The sequence below is a fragment of the Phycodurus eques genome, chromosome 2 (assembly GCF_024500275.1).
Source record: "Phycodurus eques isolate BA_2022a chromosome 2, UOR_Pequ_1.1, whole genome shotgun sequence".
Lineage (NCBI taxonomy): Eukaryota > Metazoa > Chordata > Actinopteri > Syngnathiformes > Syngnathidae > Phycodurus > Phycodurus eques.
Genome location: NC_084526.1, coordinates 3,542,549 through 3,570,092, shown reverse-complemented (window position 1 = coordinate 3,570,092; position 27,544 = coordinate 3,542,549). Strand labels below are relative to the sequence as shown.

Sequence of the window (27,544 nt, the reverse complement as noted above, 5' to 3'; positions counted from 1 at the left end):
GGGCAGTACATGACACTGTTGTCGTTATGAATTGTCAAAAGTGTATTGTAGTTTGTGTCATTCTTTCCATTTTTGCTTCGATTAAAAAAAAAACAAATAATAATAATAATAATAAAATGGGATTGGCTGGCAACCAGTTCAGGGTGTACCCCGCCTCCTGCCCGATGACAGCTGGGATAGGCTCCAGCACGCCCGCGACCCTAGTGAGGAGAAGCGGCTCAGAAAATGGATGGATGGATAATAAAATGGAATCACGCATGCAACCAGCATGGATTCTCACTCCTATCTGTCTGTTTTCCTGCTCTGCTTGTTTTCCACACACACTAAACACACAAGTCACTCAAAACTCTTCTTGCGCACCACAAACCACCACCACAGGTTTGATTACTATTATTATCCCCTTATCGCTGTTTGTTTTTCTATGTTCAGTGTTTGTTCGTTACCCTTCCATCTACCCTGGCTTTGCTGTACTTAAATATAGCATCTCTATCACCGTCTCTAAATAACATTTGTAAACACAATACCAAACAATCTCCCAAAAACAACAACAAAGAAGACATGGTACCCAATCTAATTAAATTTATGATTCACGCACCCATTTACATGGCCTTTTTTAACCGTAGACCAAGAGGAGACTCAATACAAGTCCATAAAAGACTACTTTTTAAAATAAATAGTACAGTCGCAGATCCAGAAGGCCGATACATAATTATACAGGCTACAATATTTAACAAACTTTACACAATTGTCAATGTGTACGCTGCTAATAAAGATGATCCAGCCTTTTTTCACACTTGTCAGCCAATTCTACAATTATCATGGGAGGTGATTTTAACCTTACGCTAAAGCCCCTAATAGATCGCTCAAATCTCAAAAATAGCAATCAGCCACGATGCCCCAATATACTCAAGCAGTATATGGACGACTTTGGTCTTGTTGACATATGGAGGCTGACAAAACATACAATAAGAGAATACACATTTTTCTCGACGGTTCACTACTCTTTCACGAGAATAGATTTCTTTCTTTCAAACAATTTGGCAGCTCAAAGGATTCTCTCCAAAATACATCCAATCATCATCAGCGACCATGCACCAATTTGTCTCAATCTAAAAACAGTCAAGTTTGGGACCCCCGCCCACATGGTGCTTCAACACGTCCCTATTGAAGGACCCGGATTTTCATTCTTTTGTGAGGTAGAAATGGGATGGGTTTTTGAAATTCAACGACTCCCCAACCATATCCCCATCTCTGCTGTGGGAAACAGGGAAAGCTCTATTGAGAGGTCGAATCGTATCATACTCTTCGTATAAGAAAAAACAAGAACAAAAATTGGAAAATGGAATTGAGGAGAAGAATATGCAATTAATCCGACAGACACGCTAAGAAACCAACTTAAAAAGGCAAAACAAGGAGATAAACGATAAAGGTCAAATTAGTAGCCATATGAACACAGCTTCAATTAAATTATTACTAAAGTCAGGTAAAGACCCCACTCTCCCGGCTAATTATCGGCCCTTATCACTGATTAATGTAGATGTCAAGATAATCTCGAAAGCCCTCGCAGTGAGACTTAAAAAGGTACTCCTGTCGATAATCCACTATGACCAGACAGGCTTCATTAAAGGTCGAAGTTGCACAAATAATGTCAGACGTCTGTTAAATTTAATAAGCGTGTCACGGCGTAAAAATCTAAACGCAATCATCATGTCACTTGACGCAGAGAAAGCTTTCGAAATACTTAACTGGGCTTTCCTGTTTGCTGTACTTCGCAAATTTGGCTTTGGAGATTCAGTTATACATTGGATCGCAATATACAATTCAATACTCCTAATAACAGCAAACTCGTGGACATTCCTATAGGAAACATTAAGTATTTAGGTATTAATATTGCGCCAAAACTCACACCACTTCTGGAAAATATCTCAGATGACTTAAGACGCTTACCTATGTCACTACTGGGAAGAATAGCCACAATAAAAATGAAAGCCTTACCTCAAATAAATTATTCTCAATGATTCCATTTAAGACCACATTTAAATGCTTTCAAACATTAGATTCTGCTGTAATAATTTTTTATTAAAAGAAAAATAGAATTAGTCTATCCACTCTTCAGAAAAGTAAACAGGAGGGAGGCCGGAATGCTCCCAACTTTAAACACTATTATTGAGCTAACCAATGACAATACCTCATCAAATGGTTGCACCACAATGAGGAGTATTTTTCTTGGCTAGAATTGGAATAAATAGACTGCAACAACATCAAACTCCCAAAACGGCCATTTATTTCCCCACGTCTTAAAACGCCATAAATGCTTCAAGAACCCAATAATCGCATCCACATTAACGGCTTGGTGGTAAAGTTTAGAATCTACAGGATCTCGATGAGCTCCCGGTATGCTCTCCCCAATCTGGCATCGTCCATTTTACTACATGGGAACAACATGGAATTGACCACCTACAACAACTATTTAACGATAATATTTTTAGGACACATGATGAACTGTTCCAAGAATTTCAAATAACAGGCGGAAACTTTCTTCAATACAATCAATTAAAAGCAGCAATTAAAAAAAAAAAAAAAAGAATACACTCCAGAGCACCCTCCAAGTGCCGGAGTTTGCCAAGCAAATAGTGAAGCTTCTCCCGCAAAGTAAAAGAGATCTTTCAAAAGTTAAATGAATTTTATGTTCTAAATCAATGCATTTACCAATCACCAAATGGGTAGAAGACATTCCCATGTCCGCTGACCGTAGCTACTGGATACAGATTTGTAACAATACGTTTAGAAGGACAAAAAAACACAAATTTACAGCTTATACAATATAAAGTGCGCCATAGAACACACTTTACTCAGTATACTATGCATAAAATGGGTTTCTCTCCATCTAATATATGCGCGCAATGCACCAAAAATACCCTATTTTCATGCTATATGGGAATGCACACCAATTCAATGCTTTTGGTCTTCGGTTACACAGAAACTCTCTGATATTTTGAATTTCAGGATTCCACTTTCCCCAAGATTGTGCATACTTGGCGACTCAAGCATAATCGACCTACCGAATAAATATTGGTGGAGGTGGTGGCATTGGGTTTCCTTGCGGCCTCCTCCGGGTGGCCAGTTGTTGGGGCGCCTCGGTGGGGCTGGCGGACCGCCCTGCGTCCCTCGGTGTGGGACGTGTCCCATCCACCGAGCTGCTCTTGGGTGGACCCCTGGGCTTTACAATTAGTGCTTTGTCTTTTGTCTTGGTTTCTCTCTCATGCTCATCAGCCCGCAGCCACAGCAGATGTTGTCGCCATGAGCGCTGTGATGATGAGGAGGTCGGTGACCCTTGACCTGGATTGGGTGACCAAGGTGGCGGGTCCAATGGCTTTGCAGACAGATTCAGTAGCATCCCCTGATGCACGGGCGGCAACCTCAGGGGTGGCTGCAGGTGGAAAGGAGGTGGAGGCAGGAACCATGGACGCCCTTCATATCATGTCACGTGAGTTTTTTATTATTATTTTTTTTTTATAAACACACAAGTACAGTGAGTCTTGTCAAAAAAAATTCATACACCGGATTTCCGGCACAACGTCGGAGTACTTTAAGCCACGCACTCAAGTAAAACTTAACAAGACTAAAAGACAATTTGAGTGGATAAAAACTGAAGGACAATAGGAGAGACAATAAAATGGGATAAAAATAGATACATAATAGATAAAGATAAAAGAGTCGCAAAATAAATACTAAATAAATCAGTTAAAAGCTAAATCAAACGTCTTGAGCCTCCTTTAAAAAGCATCAACAGTCTCTGTTCTTGCTGCCATCTGGCAGGTTGTTCGAGAGGTGCGGGCCCTAATGGCTGAATGCAGCCTCTCTGTAAGTTTTTGTTCTAGTATTTGGAATAATTAAAAGAATGCAACCCTATGGGGGGGCACAAGCCAGTGCAAACTGTCGACCGGGGTGTCCAAACCTTTTGAAAAGAGGCCCAGATTTGGTCTGATGAAAACGTATGGGGGCCGACCATTCGGCCTGACATCCCTCGAACCATTACCATTCTAAATTAACATGTAAATATGTATCTATATCACTTTATTGTCTGCGGCGTGGTCGATATTGCAAATGAGAATCTGTTTTCAACTGCATTACCAGGATAGTTAAAGGTTAAAATCATACTAAATTAAATACAAATTAACTATTTTATGAAAGTTGACTGATTTTTTTTAGAAACATGTATTTGATTTTGTTTTACCAAATCACATCCCAGTGCATTTTGACAAAGAATAGTATAGTGACTATATATACTGATTTAACTATAGTATAGTCAAAACAAATGACAGAAATTAGACAAAACTGTGGTTTGACCATCACAAAAAAAAAACCAATTCACTGAGACTCAGAGCTCACCTTTGTAGAATTTCATTTGAGTCACGGGCTCTTGCGAAAAAACGCTGCTGTGCTATCAAAACAGCTTGCAGTTGCTTCAGTTTTTCGTTCGCCGTTAGCTTGTTGTTAGCATGTTTCGTCTGGTAGTGCCTCTTAATATTGAATTCTTTGAAAACAGCCACAGTCTCTTGGCAAATTCGGCAGACACAGTTGTTTCGTATGTCAGTGAAAAAATACTCCAATTTCCACTTGTGCTGGAAACGGCGGCCCTCGTTGTCAACTTTCCTCTTTTTAGTTTCAGTTGCCATTTTAGAAATGGGCTAAAACATACCACAGGGGTGAAAGTTCACAGAGGGGTCACGTGACGAGAGTGCAGCCACAGGTCTACTGCCACCCTCTGGTGAAATATACAATTGCTTTTTTTTTTTTTTTTTTATGTGTGTATTGTTTACTGTGGGAAACTGTGCTGGCGAGCCACATATTACTGATTTTATGACATGATGCTTCGGGTCGGAGGAAATCTGGATATGGGCCGGATTTGGCATGTGGGACGGACATTGGGCATGCCTGAGCTACACAATGAAGTGATGGGAAAGAGTAGCGGAGGCTAAACTCAGAACAGATTAGCGAGCAACAGTATGGTTTCATGCCTAGAAAGAGTACCACAGATGTATTATTTGAGGATGTTGATGGAAAAGTGCATTGTGTCTTTGTAGATTTAGAGAAAGCGTATGACAGAGTACCCAGACAGGAACTGTGGTACTGCATGCGGAAGTCTGGAGTGGCAGAGAAGTATGTTAGAATAATACTGGACATGTACGAGGGCAGCAGAACAGCGGTGAGGTATGCTGTAGGTGTGACAGACAAATTTAAGGTGGAGGTGGGACTGCATCAGGGATCAGCCCTGAGCCCCTTCCTGTTTGCATTGGTGATGGATAAGCTGACAGATGAGGTTAGACTGGAATCCCCGTGGACCATGATGTTTGCAGATGACATTGTGATCTGCAGTGAAAGCAGGGAGCAGGTGGAGGAACAGTTCGAAAGATGGAGGCATGCACTGAAAAGAAGAGGAATGAAGATTAGCCGAAGTAAAACAGAATATATGTGCATGAATGAGAGGGGTGGTGGTGGAAGAGAGAGACTACAGGGAGAAGAGATAGCAAGGAGGAGGACTTTAAATCCTTGTTGTCAACAGTCCAGAGCAATGGTCAGTGTGGTAAGGAAGTGAAGAAACGGGTCCAAGCAGGTTGGAATGGGCGGCGGAAGGTGTCAGGTGTGTTTGTGTGACAGAAGAGTCTCTGCTAGGATGAAGGACAAAGTTTATAAGACAGTGGTGAGGCCAGCCATGATGTACGGATTAGAGACAGTGGCACTGAGGAGACAACAGGAAGCAGAGCTGGAGGTGGCGCAAATGAAGATGTTGAGGTTTGCTCTCGGAGTGACCAGGTTGGATAAAATTAGAAATGAGCTCATCAGAGGGACAGCCAAGGTTCGATGTTTTGGAGACCAAGTTAGAGAGAGCAGACTTCGATGGTTTGGGCACGCCCAGAGGAGAAATAGTGAGTATATTGGTAGAAGGATGATGAGGATGGAGCTGCCAGGCAAGAGAGCTAAAGGAAGACCAAAGAGAAGGTTGATAGATGTAGTGAGGGAAGACATGAGGGCAGTTGGTGTTAGAGAGGAAGATGTAGGAGATAGACTTACATGGAAAAGGATGACACGCTGTGGCGACCCCTTAACGGAACAAGCCGTTAAGCACATCAATTATAAGAGAGTGATAAAATCAGTGTAATGTGTTCCCAACCTCTGGCTTTCGTCAGCACACGAGCAGCTGAGTTCTGAAGTAGTTTTAGAGTGGAAATGTCCTTTTTGGGAAGACCAGAGAGCAGGGCATTACAGCATTCTAAACGACAGGTAAAACAGATAAAAGCATGCATCAGCACCTCCAGTTCTCCGTAATCACCTTTCAGCTTTCATCACCTTTCGTTTACAACATCCGCCAACATGTTCTCCAGGTCCAGTGTACCACTTGTACACATTCCTAGTGAACATGTGCCAGTAACTGTGGTAATACTTGCTTCAAAGGTTTTTGTGTGCGTGGCAGAAAGTCCACTGGCATGACAAAATTTTACAGCAGCGTCCAAAATGAATTCTTTATTTGCAACTTCCTTGCTCCTCTGTTTAAATGTGAGCCCCTCCCACCAGAGATCCTGTCCAGGAGTTATACACTGACAAATTGTATGGGAAAAAAAAAAATAAAATACTGATTCAACTATACAACACAGTACTACTGATGTGAATAAAACAATACAAATGTAATGTAAACTGATTTTGTGTACATATTTGAGAATGGGTAAAATATGTTTACATTACCCATTGAGTTGAAACAACCTATCTCAATATTTGTCAACTCGTTGGAAGATAAAAAGATTTGCAAACATTAAGAGTATCATTCCATATATTCGGCTTTCTTGTTGAGTCGACGCTGCAGCAGGTACACAAACATAACACTATTGCCAATAAACTGAAGAAAGCCTATGGAAAAAATGCCATAGTTCACATAGAGAAAGCCGCCAATGGTCGGTCCAACTGTACGAAGTAGAGACTGAACGGATGCACACAATCCCAACATTGTCCCTGGACAAGGAAGCAGAAGAGGTATCACTTAATAACCTGATAGAAATAATGATTTTTGTTGTTGTTGTTGTTGTTGTGAATCTCGCATGTAGAGTTGTGTCCAAATGAATTTCATTGACTTAAAGTAAACACGAAAATGTCACTGAACATTCCATTAGCGGTTTTGCATGCTTTTCCTTTGTAAAACGTACAGTAAATTAGTTTGTTATGAGAAACAGATGAAGAACTTTGCACGTTGTGTCTGGGAGCTACACAAATACCTTTGACTTGCGTACATCAACTCAGCAGGATCTTACCTGTGTCAGAGGAAGGTACGCTCTTAGTGAGCAAACTGTCTGTGATGACATTAAACATACTGAGAGAAAACATCATGGGGACCACAGTGAGGCAGAACTGGAACACATTCTGCATGTACGCCTGCAGGAAGAAGACATTTTCAGAGGGCTGTTTTCACATCTTAATAAACATTTACTTGAAATTGGAGTTAGATGACGTACTAATACAGTGGAACCTCGGGTTACCAATTTAATTGGTTCTGTGACCTTGTTTGTATCCAGAAATGTTCTTAACACAAACTAAAGCTTCCCATTGAAATGAATGGAAATGCAATTAATCTGTTCCAGCCCCCAAATTAAAATACACTTACCTTTTTTTATCAGTGTGTGGTTAAAAATAAATATATTGCAATATAGAAATAATTGAAACACACAATTTTAAAGAAATAAAACACTAAATAAATATGGTAACAGTTTATTGCTCATTAACTTTAACTAAGGAGGGGAAAGGGGAGGAGGACTACAGCTCATCATTGAAGAGCCTTCTTCCATAATAACATGGGGAAATTCTGATTCAGAATATATGTATAAAAAAATAATAATAATGATTTCCTGACTTTTTTTAACGACGTCAATCACAAATGCTATTGGATTTGTGATTGGATGGTCGAGGATGTGGAGGCGGAACATCCCCCCAGAACAGATTTCCGCTTTACACCGCAGAACAGATTATACTTTTCAGTAATCCAAGGATTATGCACAGACTCAATGATCTCCACGCAGTGCAAGTAGAAGTCCAACATAGATCCTTCCGTCCGTCCATACCAAGAACTTTTGCAAACCGAAAGTAATACGTAACTAGAGGTAAGCTTTCTACCAACATTTTGTACATAACCTGAATTGTTGGTAACCCGAGGTTCCACTTTGTACTGACATAAACACAAATAATCCAATGTGCAACCCCAATTCCAATGAAGTTGAGACGTTGTGTTAAACATAAATGAAATCAGAATACAATGATTTGCAAATCATGTTCAACCTATATTTCATTGACTAGACTACAAAGACAAGATATATAATGTTCAAACTGAAAAACTTGATTGTCAAATAATAATTAACTTAGAATTTTATGGCTGCAACACGTTCCCAAAAAGCTGGGACAGGTGGCAAAAAAGACTGAGAAAGTTGAGAAATGGCCATCAAATACCTGTTTGGAACATCCCACAGGTGAATAGGCTAATTGGGAACAGGTGGGTGCCATGATTAGGTATAAAAGGAGCTTCCCTAAATTGCTCAGTCATTCACAAGCAAAGATGGGGCGAGGTTCACCTCTTTGTGAGCAAGTGCGTGAGAAAATAGTTGAACAGTATAAGGACAACGTTCCTCAATGTACAATTGCAAGGAATTTAGGGATTTCATCATCTACGGTCCACAATATATTCAAACGGTTCAGAGAATCTGGAGAAATCACTGCATGTAAGCGGCAAGGCCGAAAACCAACATTGAATGCCTGTGACCTTCGATCCCTCGGGCGGCACTGCATCAAAAAACGACATCAATCTGTAAAGGATATCACCACATGGGCTCAGGAACACTTCAGAAAACCAATGTCAGTAAATACAGTTCGGCGCTACAGCACTAAGTGCAACTTGAATACACTACATGGACAAGATATTTAATGTTCAAACTGTTAAACCTGATTGTTTTTCGCAAATAATCATTAACTTAGAATTTTATGGCTGCAACACGTTTCAAAAAAGCTGGGACAGGGTCATGTTTACCACTGTGTTACATCACCTTTTCTTTTAACAACATTCAATAAACGTTTGGGAACTGGTGATAGCTGGGATAGGCTCCAGCACAGTTGGCATTGTCTTGCTGAAATAAGCAGGGGCGTCCATGAAAAAGACGTTGCTTGGATGGCAGCATATGTTTCTCCAAAACCTGTATGTACCTTTCAGCATTAATGGTGCCTTCCCAGATGTGTAAGTTACCCATGCCATTGGCACTAACACAGCCCCATACCATCACATTTGCGTCCATAACAGTACGGATGGTTCTTTTCCTCTTTGGCCCAGAGGACACGCGGTCCATAGCTTCCAAAAATAATTTGAAATGTGGACTCGTCGGAACACAGAACACTTTTCCACTTTGCGTCAGTCCATCTTAGATGAGTTCGGTCGGGCCCAGAGAAGCCGGCGGCTGTTGTTGATAAATGGCTTTTGCTTTGCATAGTAGAGTTTCAAGTTGCACTTAACGGAAGTAGCGCTTAACTTTTTTTACTGACATTGGTTTTCTGAAGTGTTCCTGAGTCCATGTGGAGATATCCTTTACACATTGATGTCGGTGTTTGATGCAGTGCCGCCTGAGGGATCGAAGGTTATGGGAATTCAATGTTGGTTTTCGGCCTTGCCGCTTACATGCAGTGATTTCTCCAGATTCTCTGAACCTTTTGATGATGATATGGACCGTAGATGATGAAATCCCTAAATTCCTTGCAATTGTACGTTGCGGAACATTGTCCTGTAACTGTTCGACTATTTTCTCACGCACTTGTTCACAAAGAGGTGAACCTCGCCCAATCTTTGCTTGTGAATGACTGAGCAATTAGGGAAGCTCCTTTTATACCCAATCATGGCACCCACGTGTTCCCAATTAGCCTGTTCACCTGTGGGATGTTCCAAACAGGGTTTGATGACCTTTCCTCAACTTTCTCAGTCTTTTTTGCCACCTGTCCCAGCTTTTTGGGAAAGTGTTGCAGCCATAAAATTCTAAGTTAATGATTATTTGCTTAAAACAATTAAGTTTATCAGTTTGAACATTAAATATCTTGTCTTTGTTGTCTATTCAATGAAATATAGGTGGAACATGATTTGCAAATCATTGTATTCTGTTTTTTCGGTTGTATATGCCTCACAAGAAAATCTTCTTTTCCATTCAGCTTGTCCCGTTAGGGGTTGCCACAGCGCGTCATCCTTTTCCATGTAAGCCTAGCTCCTGCATCCTCCTCTCGAACACCAACTGCCTTCATGTCTTCCCTCACGACATCCATCAACCTTCTCTTTGGTCTTCCTTTAGCTCTCTTGCCTGGCAGCTCCATCCTCATCATCCTTCTACCAATATACTCACTATTTCTCCTCTGGGCGCGCCCAAACCATCGAAGTCTGCTCTCTCTAACTTGGTCTCCAAAACATCGAACCTTGGCTGTCCCTCTGATGAGCTCATTTCTAATTTTAGCCAACCTGGTCACTCCGAGAGCGAACCTCTCCACCACCTCCAGCTCTGCTTCCTGTTGTTTCTTCAGTGCCACTGTCTCTTTTCCGTACATCATGGCTGGCCTCACCACTGTTTTATAAACTTTGCCCTTCATCCTAGCAGAGACTCTTCTGTCACATAACACACCTGAAACCTTCCTCCACCCGTGCCAACCTACTTGGACCCGTTTCTTCACTTCCTGACCACACTCACCATTCCTCTGGACGGTTGACCCCAAGTATCTAAAGTCCTGCACCCTTGCTATCTCTTCTCCCTGTCGCCTCACTCCTCCCCCTTCATTCCTCTCATTTATGCACATATATTCTGTCTTTCTTCAGCTAATCTTCATGCCTCTGCTTTCCAGTGCATGCCTCCATCTTTCTAACTGTTCCTCCACCTGCTTTCACTGCAGATCACAATGTCATCTGCAAACATCATGGTCCACGGGGATTCCAGTCTAACCTCATCTGTCAGCCTATCCATCACCACTGCAAACATGAAGGGGCTCAGGGCTGATCCCTGATGCAGCCCCACCTCCACCTTAAATTCATCTGTCACACCTACAGCATGAAGCCATACTGTTGCTCGCAAATACTCACTTCTGTCCTGAGTCTAGCCTCCACTACTATTTCCCATAACTTCATTGTGTGGCTCATGAACTTTATTCCTCTATAGTTCCCACAGCTCAGCACGTGTTGTGTGTTGTTTGTAAAAATGGGCACCAGTAACCTTTTCCTCCATTCCTCTGGCATCTTCTCACGCGATAGAATTCTCTTGAACAAGCTGGTCAAAAATTCCACAGCCACCTCTCCTAGATGCTTCCATACCTCCACAGGAATGTCATCAGGACCAACTGCCTTTCCATTTTTCATCCTCTTTAATGCCTTTCTAACTTCCCCCTTACTAATCCTTGCCACTTCCTGGTACACCACACTTGCCTCTTCTACTCACCCTTTTGTCTCATTTTCCTCATTCATCAACTCCTCGAAGTATTCTTTCCATCTTGCTAGCACACTGCTGGCACCAGTCAACATATTTCCATCTCGAGCCTGAATCACCCTAACCTTCTGCACATCCTTCCCATCTCTATCCCTCTGTCTGGCCAGCCTGTATAGATAATTTTCTCCTTCTTTAGTGTCCAACCTGCCATACATGTCATCATATGCCTCTTGTTTGGCCTTTGCCACCTCTACCTTTGCCATGTGTCGCATCTCAATGTAAAACTATTATCACAAGAAAATAATGGCTTGTTTTTCACCACGTGTTATTGTAGCAGTTGTGTATTTACAAAAGAGAAGCATAGAAGGGCTGACAAAAGTATATCAGGAGAAAAACCTATTAAGACAAACCTTTAATTTCAGTAGACCAGTTTGGTATGCAACAACATGGTGCGTGTGTTTTCCAGTGTGCATGTACAGTGTGTGTACCTGAGCGAGCCCCACAAAAGCAGAAATTCCGATAGACAGAAGTAGCAGTGAACTCTCAGTGTATTTTGCTGTAAGTCGCCCAATCACACCTCCCTGAACCACCTGAACAAATGATTGGGATTTAATAACTTCATTGTACAGTTAGATTGGAGCAGTCAGTGCAACAAAATAATATTAAAGGTGCAGTGTGTAGTGTTGAAACTGCTAGCAAGATTTGAATGTAGCCTCACTTCACTACTCCCTGCCCCTCCCCTCTGGCCGAATCCACGCCCCTCGCAGGCGTGCACATGTAAGTGACTTTACTGTGGTCACCTTATAGAAGCAACTTTGCCATTTTCGGCATGTCTTGTTCACCAGTCAGTAGAAATAATAATAACAGTCATCATGTATATAAGTGGCAAACTAACTTGTGGCATTATAGTTACAAAGTTATTAACATGAACATGGCATTTCATTCATTCTTAGCACCATTTTGCAACAAGTAGCTTTGATAAAAGCTATAAATGTCAATACTCCACAATGTAGTACAGAAACAATGTCCGGTGAATTTATATCCTTTGTTGTTCAGTTACCAAGAGGTAACTGAACAACGTGTTTTTCGTGTTTGTCGATATCCAGCTGTTGAGGGCAAGGCTCGCCGCGGCTTGTGCTGGCAACGGAATCTTGTGTGGCGGTAGCCAAACTCGAACGACCGCCAAATAACTCCGATATTTTCTTGTGTGGCTGCCACTTCCTTGAGGGATTTCATTTTTATCTCTCAACTTCTCAGCAGCACCTTTTCGTTTTGGAGGTTGTTTTGCTCTTGTCCATCTTAACTCTGGTCCGGCTGGCCATCTATCTACAGGTTCTAAGTACAGTTAGCTGAGGACTGATTGACAGGTGGTAGTCAGCCACAACAGCCTAGGAAACACGTGGGCGTAATTTGACTGGCTCTGCATAGACAGTAGTAGGTGAAAACAGTACAGTATAGCCTATTACAACAATGGGTCCATGAGTCACCGGACTAAACACCCCCTCTCCCGGTGGAGCCTCACAGTTCTGGGGACCAGGGTTCAAATCCCAGCCCCGCCTGTGTGGAGTTTGCATGTTCTCCCCTTGCCTGGGTGGGTTTTCTCCGGGCACTCCGGTTTCCTCCCACATCCCAAAAACATGCATGGTAGGTTAATTGACGACTCTAAATTGCCCGTAGGTGTGAATGTGAGTGCGAATGGTTGTTTGTTTGTATGTGCCCTGCGATTGGCTGGCAACCAGTTAAGGGTGTCCCCCGCCTCCTCCCCGATGATAGCTGGCATAGGCTCCAGCATGCCCGCGACCCTAATGAGGAGAAGCGGCTCAGAAAATAGATGGATGGATGGATGATCGCCCTTACACGTATTAATGTACCGTACTGTATATTGACCACAATCAAAAACAACAAGCCGTTTCTAAACTCATACGATGTCGTGGAATGAGCAGCAGGTCGAATATGCCAAGATGAGCCGGCGGTAAGCCAGTGTGAGCCGTTAGTGACGTATTTCACACCGCGAGAATCCAAGACCTTATGCCGGTGCCGCAAAATGTGCGAGCATTTACTGCCGCAAGCCTCTGCGTGGGCCATTGCTCCCAGAGCTTCCTTCTGGCGTAAATGCACGTACACGAGAAAACACTCCCAGGCCACACCTCCAGTATGTACAGTATCTAAGTGGACAATTCTCTCCATCATGGAGACTTTTTAAAATAATAATGAAAATTAAATTTGAGGCATTAGATGAGGCCGCAGAGGGATGAGTTTTCAAAAGATCATTTAAATAAAATGTTCACTGTCAGGTCATGGAGAGAGTTATAACATAGATGATAGTGTTTTTCTTTCCCTATTACCCACTGCACCTTTAACTTCATATTCAAAACATGTCCAGTATAAGTGTTTTTGTTTTTTTTTAATAATGACTCACCAGCTGGGCTATTCCAAAATATGCCATTATATATCCATTTTGCTCAGGTGTCAACTTCAAAAATTCCAATGCAATTATAGAGAACATCACTTGGAAAATGCCTGTACAAAGACAACAGCAAAACTGACATTTTCTTCTTCCTTTGGATTTACTTTTTAAGTTAACCTTAATCCTTATCTGAGTAATTTTATTATCAAGTACTCCGAAATTGTGTTAAGAAGTATAAATGAAGCAGACGATGACTTTTTGCTTTCCAAATGTACGTTCAAACACTTTTCAGATTGGGTTACTTGGTTCAAACCAAGGCCGATTTTTTTGGTAGGGACATCGCCCCAATTATATCGACAACAAAGCAAGAACAAAATTGTTGTTAACTTGGCCTTTCCTCTGTGGACTTTGGATGTTTTCCAGACCTCTCAGATGTGTAACATTAAAGTCCCCCCAAAGGCATTGTCATTATTTGTTTATAAATGCATTAAATAAGTTTGAAGTGCTGAAAATATAGATGAAGACTGAAAATTATATAGTACTGAATTGTTGAGATATAGCTGGAAACTGTTTTTCACCTTCTCAACTGGCTGGATTTTTTGCGCAGGGTTAAAAACTATCCCCGTGATGAAACCAGGCTGGGTCGTATACTTTCTGGCACTAATTCCCTCCCCCATTAATTAGGCGGAATTGCCACTTCCTTATTCATACTAACGTCGCATAATTCTACAAGTTTAGCGTGCAGTTAGCCATCAAATTATGCCTGCAACTCGATAAAATACATCGTCCCTGAAGTGTGATGTGTTTTGTGTTATCTGGGCCACTGTCTCCCCCGCCGTTTGTGTAGCGAGGCAGCGGCGAACCGGACGGGATCCGCCGTCCTGCAGCCCCTTGCCAATTTGACAGTGGTTAGAGACACGCCCACAGTGTCTAGAAGCCGAAAGAATGTCTCAAGTTTTGACCATTTTGAAGCCTTTTTTCACATTGTGTTATTTTTATTCATTGTCCGGCTTTTAACGTGACTTTTGTTATTCTTTTATGTGTCAAATTTACAAAACATTTTTGGGTGACTTTGGGGGGACTTTAATTGTGACGTGTGTATAACATACTGAACAATTTTGTCAGAAAAAAAAATCTCTTACTTGATGGTAAACCTGCAACAATCTTTATTAAGAACGTTGGTGTCACGCCTGCATACTTCATAAGCCTTGTGATCTGGCCCACACTGAAGATGGACTTGCTTTTGGTATCAGCTGCAGTGGATTCACAACATATGACAATTATGAGACAAGTATAACTGAAAGTGATGAGGTACATGGATATTTGAGGATAATCTCTAAGATTGACAACATATAAACATTTGAGAAAATTCATCTGGTAAACTGATAAAGAAGATAGCAGGCTAATACAAAAGCCTCCTTCGGGTATAGGAAATGTGAGGCCAATCCCTTCCTTTTTGCAGTAGACTGAAAACATTTGGGTTTGGCAACAAAGGATATGACACAATAAATCAAAAATAAAACAACAAAGGAGTCCAAGGAGGGAAATAAGTGGAAAGTTTTCAACTGGCAAAGTCATTCTGCAGACTTAAATCCTATAGAAAGTATGCATTTCATGTTCATCTTTGGATCTCAAAAAATTGGGTTTGGCAGCCAAATATAAATATGAGTCAAGAAATAAAAATAACAACAAAGGAGTCCAACGAGGGGAAATAAGTGGAAGGTTTGCAACTGGCAAAGTCAATCTCCAGACTTAAACCCTATCGAGAGCATGCGTTTCATGTTAATTTTTTTTGTCAAACCGAAATGTGTGTAAATGAAAAGTAAATGAACTGGCCTCGCTGCGCCAATGCTTTTGGAGGCGCAGTGTATAATAATGGTATACTGAACACCTACTGCACATTTGAAAAGGACACTTTCACGCCCCACACCCACCCAGCTGCACTACTGACCACCATCACACCACTGACTCCCCCTCCTGCATTGAACATCCACGAACAGGATGTGAGACGTATCTTCAAACAACAACAAAAACCAACACAGCGGCAGGCCCAGACCTTGTGTCCCCATCCTGCCTCAAAGTCTGCGCGAACCAGCTTGCTCCAGTCTTCACACAGATCTTCAATAGATTTCTGGAACTGTGCGAGGTACCATCCTGTTTCAAATCTTCCACCATCATCCCAGTCCCCAAGAAACCTGCAATCTTGGGTCTGAATGACTACAGGCCTGTCGCCCTGACATCTGTGGTCATAAAGTCCTTTGAACGCCTCATGCTGGACCATCTCAAGAGCGTCACAGGTCCCCTGCTGGACCCCCTGCAGTTTGCCTACCGAGCAAACAGCTCTGTGGATGACACAGTCAACATGGGACTGCACTTCATCCTAGAACACCTCGACGGCACGGGGACCTACGCGAGGATCCTGTTCGTGGACTTCAGCTCAGCGTTCTGAACTCCTTTCATCCAAGCTTCCCCAGCTCAGCATCTAGCCTGCCATCTGCCAGTAGTTTTACAGATGCCTGACAGGCAGGACAAAGCAGGTGAAGATGGGAGACACCACTTTATCTACACGTACCACCAGCACCAGGACGCCCCAGGGATGTGCCCTCTCTCCGCTGCTCTTCTCTCTCTACACAAATTACTGCACCTCAATGCACCCGGCTGTCAAACTCCTGAAGTTTGCAGATGACACCACAGTCATGGGCCTCATCAAAGACTGACGAGCCTGCGTATCGACAGGAAGTGGAGCGGCTGGCACTGTGGTGCGGCCGACACAACCTGGAGCTGAACAAGCTCAAGACTGAAGAGATGATTGTGTACTTCAGGAGACATCCTTCGCCCCAGCTGCCCCTCACGCTGTCCAACTGACCTACATCAACTGTTGAGACCTTCAAGTTCCTGGGAATTACAGTCTCTCAGGACCTGAAGTGGGAGGCCAACATTAAGTCCATCCTCAAAAAGGCCCAGCAGAGGATGTACTTCCTGCAGCTTCTGGGGAAGCACAGCCTGCCACAGGAGCTGTTGAGGCAGTTCTCCACAGCAGTCATCGAATCAGTCCTGTGTTCTTCCATTACAGTCTGGTTTGGTGCGACCACAAAAAAGGACAAACTGCGACTGCAACAGACAATCAAAACTGCTGAAAAAATTGTTGGCACCCTCCTACCTACATGTGAGGACTGGCACACTGCCAGAACTAAGACAAGAGCATGCAAAATCCTCTTAGACGCTCCACATCATGGTCACCACCTCTTCCAGTTCCTTCCCTCGGGTACACACGATCGGAAAATGCAAACTAAAACTAGCAGACATTCCAACAGCTTCTTCGCTCTTGCCATTAATTTCTTAAAATGTTAATTTACAATTCCATTGCAACGTGCTGCCAATGTTGTCTTGAGATTGTTGTCACATCTGTGTCGGGCCAATTATACATTATTCGTGCACTCACTGTAGTAGTCTCGCCACTTTGCACTACTTGCATATCTGTTGTTGACCAATACTAACCACTCATGTGCTTGAGAAGTAGCTGCATCATTTGCACAATTGACACTGTTCCAGATTATCACACTACTAGTCACTTTAAACTGCATACATTTCTTGAAGTCTCTGTTCCATTTGCACAATGGTCACTGTACCAGACTATTGTTCTATTAGTCATTTGAAACTGCTCTAAATTGCTCGAGGACTCTGCATCATTTTCACAATTGTCAAATAAAATAAATAAATATATCGGCATTACCATTTTTATGTCTTTATGTCTCAAAAGTATTCTCTGTCAATTGACTGGAGACCAACTACTGGAGACAAATTCCTTGTGTGTTTTTGGCAAATAAAGATGATTCTGATATTAATTACTGATGACGTCAACTTGAAAACTGAAGTCATTGAAACTCACCAACCTATTTTCTAATCAAACTTCATTAAACGTTTAGTCATTGTACAAATTTGTTAAAAAGAGGAAGCAAAAAAACATTACGTTGGGGTGCGTCTTACACTCTGTTTTGGCTGTTGGAGATTGAACTTTAGTGGTTTGAGGGATAAAGCTTAATACCAACAGCAAACTTAATGTGCTCCCTGCAGCGCCACTGTATGCAGCAAATCTCTCCCTGGGAAATACAAGATAAATTCAGCATTAGCAGGACAACACAACAAACTCGCATACATACAATAAAAACATTCAAAATCTAAACGCTCTGTCTACTTGAGCGAAGAGTCACTAAGTTCATGGTCTGATGTTCTTTATCCATTCAATCATTATGAAGAGATAGAAATACAAATTCAATATATCTAACTTTTGTAGTTCCCAGTTCGCTAACACTCAGAGGTGATGCCTGAAAAAAAAAAAAATTACTTGTATAATTGTTAATGATGTTACAATATTCAAAATATCACAATATTGCGCTATTACAAGTGCCTCGATATCGTCGTGGTCTTGTCTCAGTATAGAACAATGAGCCGTTGTGCTTAAATTTTAATTTTGGGCCGGCTATACATAGCCACGTCACGTAGCCAGGCTGCTACAGCGCACGACTTTGTTATTAGAGTATATACAATAAATACACTGATTGACTGACTGGCCCACGTGACTGAAATGCTGCGTTGGGATGCGGAAGTAATGCGGACAAAACGTCACTTTGCCAAATGTAACTGGGTTATAAGGGGCGAACGTGAATCGCCCGATTTAATAATTTAAATAAATAAATAAATAAATAAATGAGAGAAGCTAATGCGAATTGCAGGACAAATTGATCAAAGACACATCGATTGCACCTTGGGGCCCCCGAGTCCCTCCCGGCGCTATGCTTGTCTGAGTGTCACTTCGCAAGCGATCGGGCGAGAGACGCCCTTCACGCCGGCGTCCGTCCCTGCCAAGCGCAGACCCACGGCCCAGACATGCTACAGTGGGTTAGAGAAGCCGACGCCCCGGTCCGCAGCGGCCACAGGGAACACTCGCAACTGCAATACTGTGAGCTTTCCCACAATATTGCAATAATTACTGTACCGTGAGATGAATATAGTAATAAAACCGAACCGTGAAACATAGATATTGGTACATCCCTGCTACAGTACAGTTAGTGACAGTGTGACACTCACCCATAGCTTGTGACGAGATGGCCACCTAAAGTGGAGCCAGCTATCATTCCAATGCCAAAACAAAGACCTAGTTTGGATAGCGCATCGGCCCGTTTTTCAGGTTCTGAAAGGTCTGCTACGACCATCTGAGAAGCTGCAGACAAACAGAGGAAAGTGATAAAAATCGGAGGTTAATTCAGGAGCTGTTTATATCACCAATGATCTTCTGCTGGTGCTTAATTGAAAATCTCCATTACACCTGAAGGTCCTCAAGAAATTTTAAGTTTGTCAGCTTGGTGTGGAATACGGCTACTGAGTATTAAACACACTTATTCTCAGTCATTCATTTATCCATTCATTAATTTTCCGTACCGCTTATCTTCACTAGGGTCCCCTATCCCCGCTGAATCTGGGCCAGAGGCGGGGTACACCCTGAACTGGTTGCCAGCTAATCGCAGTATTCTCAGTCATCATAGTTGTAAATTGTTCTGATAATTTTTCTAGCAATGATAAGAAATATTTCCTGTACCTACTGTATGCTCCCCTCCAAAGGTGTTGGAATAGTGAGGACCATTATTTTTGCTGTGGATTCAATGTACAACCCCAATACAAAATAATACAACCCCAATTCCAATGAAGTTGGGACGTTGTGTTAAACATAAATAAAAACAGAATACAATGATTTGAAAATCATGTTCAACCTATATTTTATTGAATACACTACAAAGACAAGATATTTAATGTTCAAACTGATAAACTTTATTGTTTTTAGCAAATTATCATTAACTTAGAATTTTATGACTGGAACACGTTCCAAAAAAGCTGGGACAGGGTCATGTTTACCACTGTGTTACATCACCTTTTCTTTTAACCACATTCAATAAACATTTGGGAACTGAAGACACCAATTGTTGAAGCTTTGTAGATGGAATTCTTTCCCATTGTAGATGATTATGAGACAAGAGCTGAAGTTTTTATTTCTATGAATTTACATCTGAATCTGACTACAAAACTTTGAGGATAGCATTATTTTCAATGAAATGAGAATTTCTCAGCAAAAGTGAATATTTAATTAATACATTTAATTAATAATTTATTTATTTTGAAAAGTTAATATTTAGTTGCTTGTTGTATACTGAATGAATACTTATCCAAAGGTTCTGATTGATTTTCCAACTTCTCTCATCTTAACACTTGCCTGTTTTTCCACGCGTGGACAGTTTTCTGGTTTTCATGTCGGCTACACCTCTAGTAGAAATGTCGACTTCACAGTCAAAATTTAAATCTGAAACTGAGCGTACTGCGTAGACATTCGTCGCTTTTTATTGTTTGAATAATCTATGTAATAGGACATCCCCGGCAAACAACTTGTAAGTCACGTTTCCATAATTTTGCTCACATTAACATGTTGGAAAGTTCAAACAAAAGGTGCTAACTACGCTTTAAAGGGAAACTGTAGGAATTACTCCCATCTAGCATTGAAATTGTGCATAGCATCCAAACGAATAGTGCATTCTAGCGCCTCGGTTTTTCAAACACGAATTGCAACAACGGTAGCCGTCATATATGAAAAACTCAAAAGACAGGAACATTTGTCGGAACACTGGCTAATACGGGACAGTTGACCCTACTATGTTATGCTCCCTATGGTAAACAACAGTCTAACAAAACCAAATGAAATAGGGCTTGGGAACCGCTTTGCATTGTGGGTTGAGGCTACCATTTTAGGGGCTACCAAGAAGGTAAACAATGGCTTAATAAGCAGACTGTACAATCGCTGTGGATTTTTTTTTGCGACTGAAAAACATGTTACAATGCAAGAAAGAGATGGGATTTTACACAGAAAAACTGCAACGCCAGACACCGACACATGGCAAGAATACACGCAGTATAAATAGTTTGGATCCGTACAAATTCTGAATACAGAGTGGAGCAGTGACCTCGGACCTACTTCCTCTGTTGTGTGCAGCGGATTTGTGTACCTCATACGTGGTGTGCCTACACTTCGGAGCAGTTTCAGAATTATGCTGACTTTAACATGATGTCAAACAATGTCAACACGTCATTCGGACGAATGTACGTGGAGTTAAACTAAGTTGCCCATTGTATATGCTTTTTAACCATCTGTCTTAAAAAAATAAAATAAAATAAAATATATATCCATCCATCCATTTTCTGAGCCACTTCTCCTCACTAGGGTCACGGGCGTGTTTGAGCCTATCCCAGCTATCATCGGGCAGGAGGCGGGGTACACCCTGAACTGCTTGCCAGCCAATCGCAGGGCACATACATACAAACAAACAACCATTCGCTCTCACAGTCACACCTATGGGCAATTTAGAGTCTCCAATTAATGCATGTTTTTGGGATGTGGGAGGAAACCGGAGTGCCCGGAGAAAACCCACGCAGGCACGAGGAGAACATGCAAACTCCACACAGGCGGGGCCGGGGATTGAACCCCGGTCCTCAGAACTGTGAGGCTGATGCTCTAACCAGGTTGTGCGAATGGTTGTTTGTTTGTATGTGCCCTGCGATTGGCTGGCATCCAGTTCAGGGTGTACCCCGCCTCCTGCCCGATGACAGCTGGGATAGGCTCCAGCACGCCCGCGACCCTAGTGAGGAGAAGCGGCTCAGAAAATGGATGGATGGATGTGAAAAACTGCATTTGAAGACCAGAGAGGGGTCTATGGGAGAAAAGCAAACCATTTTTGAAGCTGAGAGAAGAGGGAAAATCTATCAGAGCTATTACACAAACATTGGGCATAGCCAAAACAACAATTATGGAATGTCCTGTAAAAGAAAGAAACTACTAGTGTACTGAGCAACAGACATCGAACAGGTCGGCCAAGGGTATCAACAACAGTTGATGACAGAAACGTGAGAGCTGTGAAGAAAAACCCAGTGACATCACTGCCACAGGGCAGGGGTGAAGGTATCACAATCCACTGTTCGAAGAAGACTTCAAGAGAAGAAATATACAAACCACTCATCAGCAAAGAGAATCGGAAGGCCAGATTGAATTTTGCTAAGAAGTACAGAGATGAGCCACAAAAGTTTTGGAACAAAGTTTTATGGACTGATGAAACCAAGATTAACCTCTACCAAAGTGATGGAAAGGCCAAAGTATGGAGAAAGAAATGATCTGCTTATGATCCAAGACACACAAGCTCATCTGTGAAGCATGGTGGAGGTAATGTCATGGCTTGGGCTTGCATGGCTGTTTCTGGAACGGGCTCACTTGTCTTTATTGATGATGCAACTTATTATGGTACCAGCAGAATTAATTCTGAAGTCAACAAAACCATTTTGTCTGGCAAATTACAGTAAAATGCATCCGAACTAATAGGGAGAAGTTTCATCATGCAACAAGACAATGACCCAAAACACACTGCCAACACAACAAAGGACTACATCGGGGGGTAAAAAATGGAATGTCGGACTGGCCAAGTCAATCATCGGACCTCAACCCAAAAGAGCATGCATTTTACCTCCTGAAGAGGATACTGAAGAGAGAAACCCCCAGAAACAAACAACAACTGAAAGAGGCCACAATAAAGGCCTAGAAAAGCATTTCAAATGGAGAATGCAACAGTCTGGTGAACTTAATGGGCCGCAGGCTTGATGCAGTTATTGCAAGTAATGGTTATGCCACCCAATGTGAAATGTTATTTACTTTAAGTTAATTTAATAATGTCTGTTCCAATACTTTTTTTATACTATTAATCAGCAATCCAGCGAGAATGAACGATTCTTATCTAACGAATCTCAATAAAGGCAGCTGTCAGATAATGACAAATCCCACATGCTTTGTTGCATGTAAAAAAAACAAAAACAAAAACAGGACACGTATATATTTTATTACTTACTGTAAGGAAAATGTAAGTATATTGTCGAAGGATAGATTTTCTTTTTTAATTTTACAGCTGACATCAAAGCCATCCGACGTAATCTAAAACTACTACTAGGTTTCCCTCTTTCTTGCCACCGCCAAGCAGGAAAGCTGCAAAAATGTCGTCTGTTGTTAATTTTTTCCCCCTTTGCGATCATGTGACAAGCTCCTGCTCCATGTAACACAGCAGTGTCTCACCATCCTTAAATTCGAATAACAAAATAAGAAGTTAATAGTGAGGCAACACCATGACCAAGCACGTCTTCAGTTGTAAACAAAAAACCCGTAGCGTCCGAAATGGCGATGCAACGCGGTGTCGCGAGACTTTTCCGAGCCCTTACTTGTCGAGGAAAAGTTGGCAACTTCAGCGTCACCTTTTAAAATCCTTCTCCTTCATGAGTTCCTTCCACCTGGGGAAGGCTAGCCCGATGTTTGTCTTTTGAATGCTCAGCTGCTTAAATTGCCTATTTTGCATTCTCGTCAATGGTCTAACCGTCTCCATTGGATATCCACAGTCCTACATTATGTTGCTGCAGTAGTGCAATTTGCTGGGGTATGGTGATAAAATGATCTTCTCCTCCGCTGTCTCAATCTCTGTTCTGAATAGCAGTCAACAGCATAGTTATTCCGCGTTTGGTACCGCTTGTCCCTTACGGTGCCTGTAGTTTCGATATGGTGGCAACATATTGTGACAGGCAGAAAGATTTTATGTTAATCCACTCGATGGCAGAAGATACAATTAACCTGTGTATCCACCTGTTCCATTCATACAACTGAATAAGTCATGACAGCACAAACTCATCATCATTATTTCTGTATACATTTTGTGACATTTATGTTTGATGGTGTGCCCTGAGATATTTTTCAATAAAGGTTGGGAAACACTTCTCTATTTTGTGGATCAGATCCTTGTGTAAAACCTGGAAATAAAAGTTGAACTGTTGTTGTTTTTTTAAACCAAATGTTTGTGTCTTCAGCAAAAAAGAGGCAACTTTCATCATTTTTAGAATACTTTTGGAAAGACGGTATGTGGAGAGCAAAATCATCACTTTAATTGTGAACGGAAATTAATACTGAGCTCAACATTACAACAACGTACTCTCTCAAAACCGACAGTAGAGGTACAAAGATGGAAGATACGGCAAATTATGTAATAGAAGTTCAATGTGTGACATAACCACACTGGTGGATAAGATTTGCAATACAAAAGAGACTCACCTGGTAGGACATGCATTACAACTGTGGGGAGTTTGTGGACAAAAAGCATGACAGGAGAGTCTGCTACAGCCAGCAGAATGAAGAAAACAATATTTGCAGTGCACGCCAATGACAGTGCCGCTCGGGCCCCGATAACATCTGCGAACCTGCCATACATGAAAGGAAACATTACAACACGTGTTTAGGTTGCTCATGACAAAGCTCTTAAAACATCTAAACGAAGCTTGCCTGTACTTACCTTCCAAACAAAGGACCCGCAAACAGCTGGATGAGACCAACCATGCTTTGTAAATAACCAAACCACAAAGTGTCAAAACCCAGTTTCTTTGCCAAATACTGTTAGAAGCACAAAACAGACAAACTTTAACATGTTTATTGTGGGGAAAAAAGAGCTTTGATTGCAGTAGTAAGACTGCAAGACCAAATTTGTCTTGCAGTCTGATCCGGGCATTACGTCTTGTCTCTCCCACACTGCCGACATGTTTTTTGTAAATACCTTTATTGGTGGTCAGATATTTACAGTACTACGTCAAAAGACAAACGACAAGGCTACAAATAATTTGAATATACTGTACATGACGGCGACGTGGAGTAAATGTCTTTTGCGGAGCGAAGCATGACATTAAAGCCGATCAGCATAAAATGCTAATTATCGGCTGACACAGATCAGACCGATCAGATATATATAGATATATATGTATGCGTGCGTTGAATCGTTCGTTACAGTGGTCACGGTTCAGTATGCACTGAATGACAATATGTCATCTTATATTTACTGTATCGACCTCTGATGATGAGGAGCTGTGCTAAACTACTCGGCGTTATTGTTGAGCGCAGAGCCACTAAGCGGCTCCTCTTTCTCGCATTCATTCCGACCAAGGAAGCGTGCATACAGAAAGTCAGCCTGGCACCCTAACTTTACTCTCAGAGTGCACGGTCCCGAGTGTAGCAGAGCAGCATCTGAGTATTTTTCCGAACACCCCCCAAGCTGCTGAGACAGAAGGAAAATACTTCTCAGAGTGCAAATTCCTTCCTAAATTTCTACATTAACAATCATTTTCATTGTTTCTCGATTGATTGTTATATCATATTCTAGTTTCTAGAGATGGTAAATTTAATTTGCTGTAAGCTATAATTATCAAAATTATCCTGTAGATATGAAAAAAAAAAATGTCCCACTCTTCAAAGATTATTCCATCTGCTACAGACCCACACATAAAAGATTTTTTTTAAAATCGGGCATTCAACGGTTTTGGTCGTGTGGTGTGCTCCAAGAATCTCAACCTAGCAGACCACATACATAAAGCTTCTTCTGTTGTACTTACTGTATGTTGATCTCACAAAACCAAAGAAGGAACACTTCTGGATATGTGCTCATGTTTGTTCCCAAAGATTGCCGGAGAACCTTGTAAAATGGTGATGTTCTCAAAAAACGACTTGCTTTGGACAACACTCCTTACCGTCTGGGGAACCCACTTTTCTACATACGGCACCATTGGGTAAGACATTTTGGTTTGCATTTTTACAGATGTTTCCGTGTTCTTGGGTGCTTCTTTGATTAGCTACATTTTGTTTCACGTCACCATTCTCAGCCTCATGACTCGGGAGTAGTTGGCGTTCCCCACACACATGAAGAGTTTTAAATATTGAACACACATTCATTATTTAAGATTGTCAGCCCCAACCTGTTTCTGACCCTAAAATCGGGACGAATCTACTCTAAACACACATCAGACCTAAGGACAATCTTAAAAGACTTCAGATTGCCTGGCGTATGACATGCTTGGTCGGAAAGGGTCAAAATCAGGACAAAAACAGGCTGATTGTCTTTTTGTGTCTTCATGCCTTCATGTTCCCTTCGATTGGCTGGTGACCAGTTCAGGGTATACCCTCCCTTTTACCCAGAGACAGCTGGGATAGGCTCCAGCTCACCTGCGACTTTAGTGAGTATAAGCACTACAGAAAATGGATGGATGGATGTTATCATTATTATTTTAGATGTGTGGTGAGGTGACTGAGGATCTGTCTTCTTAATATGGTCCTAGTAAGAAAATTAATCTGAAGTAATGCTGTAAAATAATGACAATCAATGGTAAAACCATGAAACACATATATATAGTTCTATGCCCACGGGGGCGCTAAGCTAGGAAGGTCAAAGTCATCAGCGTATTCCACTTGTGTGGGCGGAAAGAAAACCAAAAGACCGGTACATTGTGCAGCATACGGCTGTTTAAAACGCCGTCCAATTACGACAAAGGAACTCGGTATTCCTCATACATGTGTGTGTGTGTGTGTGTGTGTGTGTGTCTATATGCGCGTTTATTCAAATGTTGTGTATTGATAGCATTCGCAAAACTGTAACCCTCATGAAAATCGGTTCCGAAATTAGCAAATAACGACAGTTACTTTCAGTTTCCATGCATTGCATTCTATGCATGCAAACGACGACCTCTCCAACATGGCCGCCACTTAGGCACGTCGGTTAGCCGGGCTACTAAAGCGCGCTGGCGTATCTAGTTTTTATATATCTATGCTATGCATTACACCCAAGCAGGGAACCAATCATACCTATTTTAGAATAAGTTGTAGCTACAGGTTGAAAATTATCACATTATACTGTAATGCCAAACGTTAATTTATAAGTGTATTATGAATTCTGTTTTGCTCAAAACCACAGCACCAATAAAAGATTCCGAATCACTTCCGGAAGAGCCCCCACTTGCACTTGAAGGCAATCATCGAAAACTCGTCCCCTCGTCCAATGTAACAGAAACACTTACAGGCGTTATGGAGAACTGTACAAACATCCATGTTATGTCCAAAGCAGCGATTAGATAAATGACGTTAATTGTTGTTTTCTTCTTCAGTTGAGTCGCAGCGTTAGCTTTTAAGCTAACAAAAGCCGTTTCATCGCTGGTTTCAAGTATTCTTGTCATGTTGCCGAATAAAACAATTTTTTAAAAAACGTGTTGTATTATCGTCTCACGGATAGACACGGGTTGCTGAGTCAAACTCAATTTAGGAAAAGAGGAGAGGTCATTAGGTGACCTGTACGGAACGACAGCCACCGTAAACTCGTCATGTATAATAGCTGAACTTTGGAACGGAAACCGAAACGAATGTGAAAAAACTAACAAACGGTAAACTGAAATTTTTACAAAAAAACACTTAACTAATCGTTGAGTGTGGTTCGTTGGTCAAAACAAAAGAAAAGAAAAAACAGCAACAACGGAGGTCTGAGTTAATTCAAATACAGAAGGAATCGATGACCACTAAAAATCGCAGAGATATGAACAGACGCATTCAATTAACATTTGTGTTTTCACACAACTACTTCATTTGATTTATTGACGCGGTTCGGAAAATAATGGATGGAAGATGCCGCGTTTGGGCATATTAAAAAAATGATATAGAATGATATCGGTGAGGGGGGTTTATATTGTAACGTTCTGAACTATATTGTCTGAGTGAAACGATAACTAATTC

The 27,544-nt window shown here is 41.7% G+C and overlaps 1 protein-coding gene across 7 annotated transcripts in view; it reads right to left on the bottom strand.

Moving 5' to 3' along the window:
* slc22a18 (solute carrier family 22 member 18) overlaps positions 1-27,153 on the bottom strand; it is a 52,668-nt gene extending 25,515 nt beyond the window's left edge. For 3 of the 7 annotated variants that reach the window (XM_061664069.1, XM_061664078.1, XM_061664087.1), the window contains exons 1-3: positions 6,076-6,099; positions 4,393-5,428; positions 3,063-3,471 (exon numbers count right to left, since the gene is read on the bottom strand). Coding sequence is in view for 1 of the 7 variants with exons in the window: in XM_061664061.1 (XP_061520045.1) it covers positions 6,821-7,008; positions 7,305-7,425; positions 11,966-12,067; positions 13,897-13,997; positions 15,027-15,137; positions 17,872-17,984; positions 18,973-19,105; positions 24,059-24,204; positions 24,297-24,394; positions 26,839-26,994 (1,269 nt within the window). In the remaining 6 variants the exon portion in view is untranslated. The other 4 variants (XR_009767227.1, XM_061664061.1, XM_061664104.1 and 1 more) reach the window with 4 other exon arrangements.
* Between the last annotated feature and the right edge of the window lie 391 nt (positions 27,154-27,544).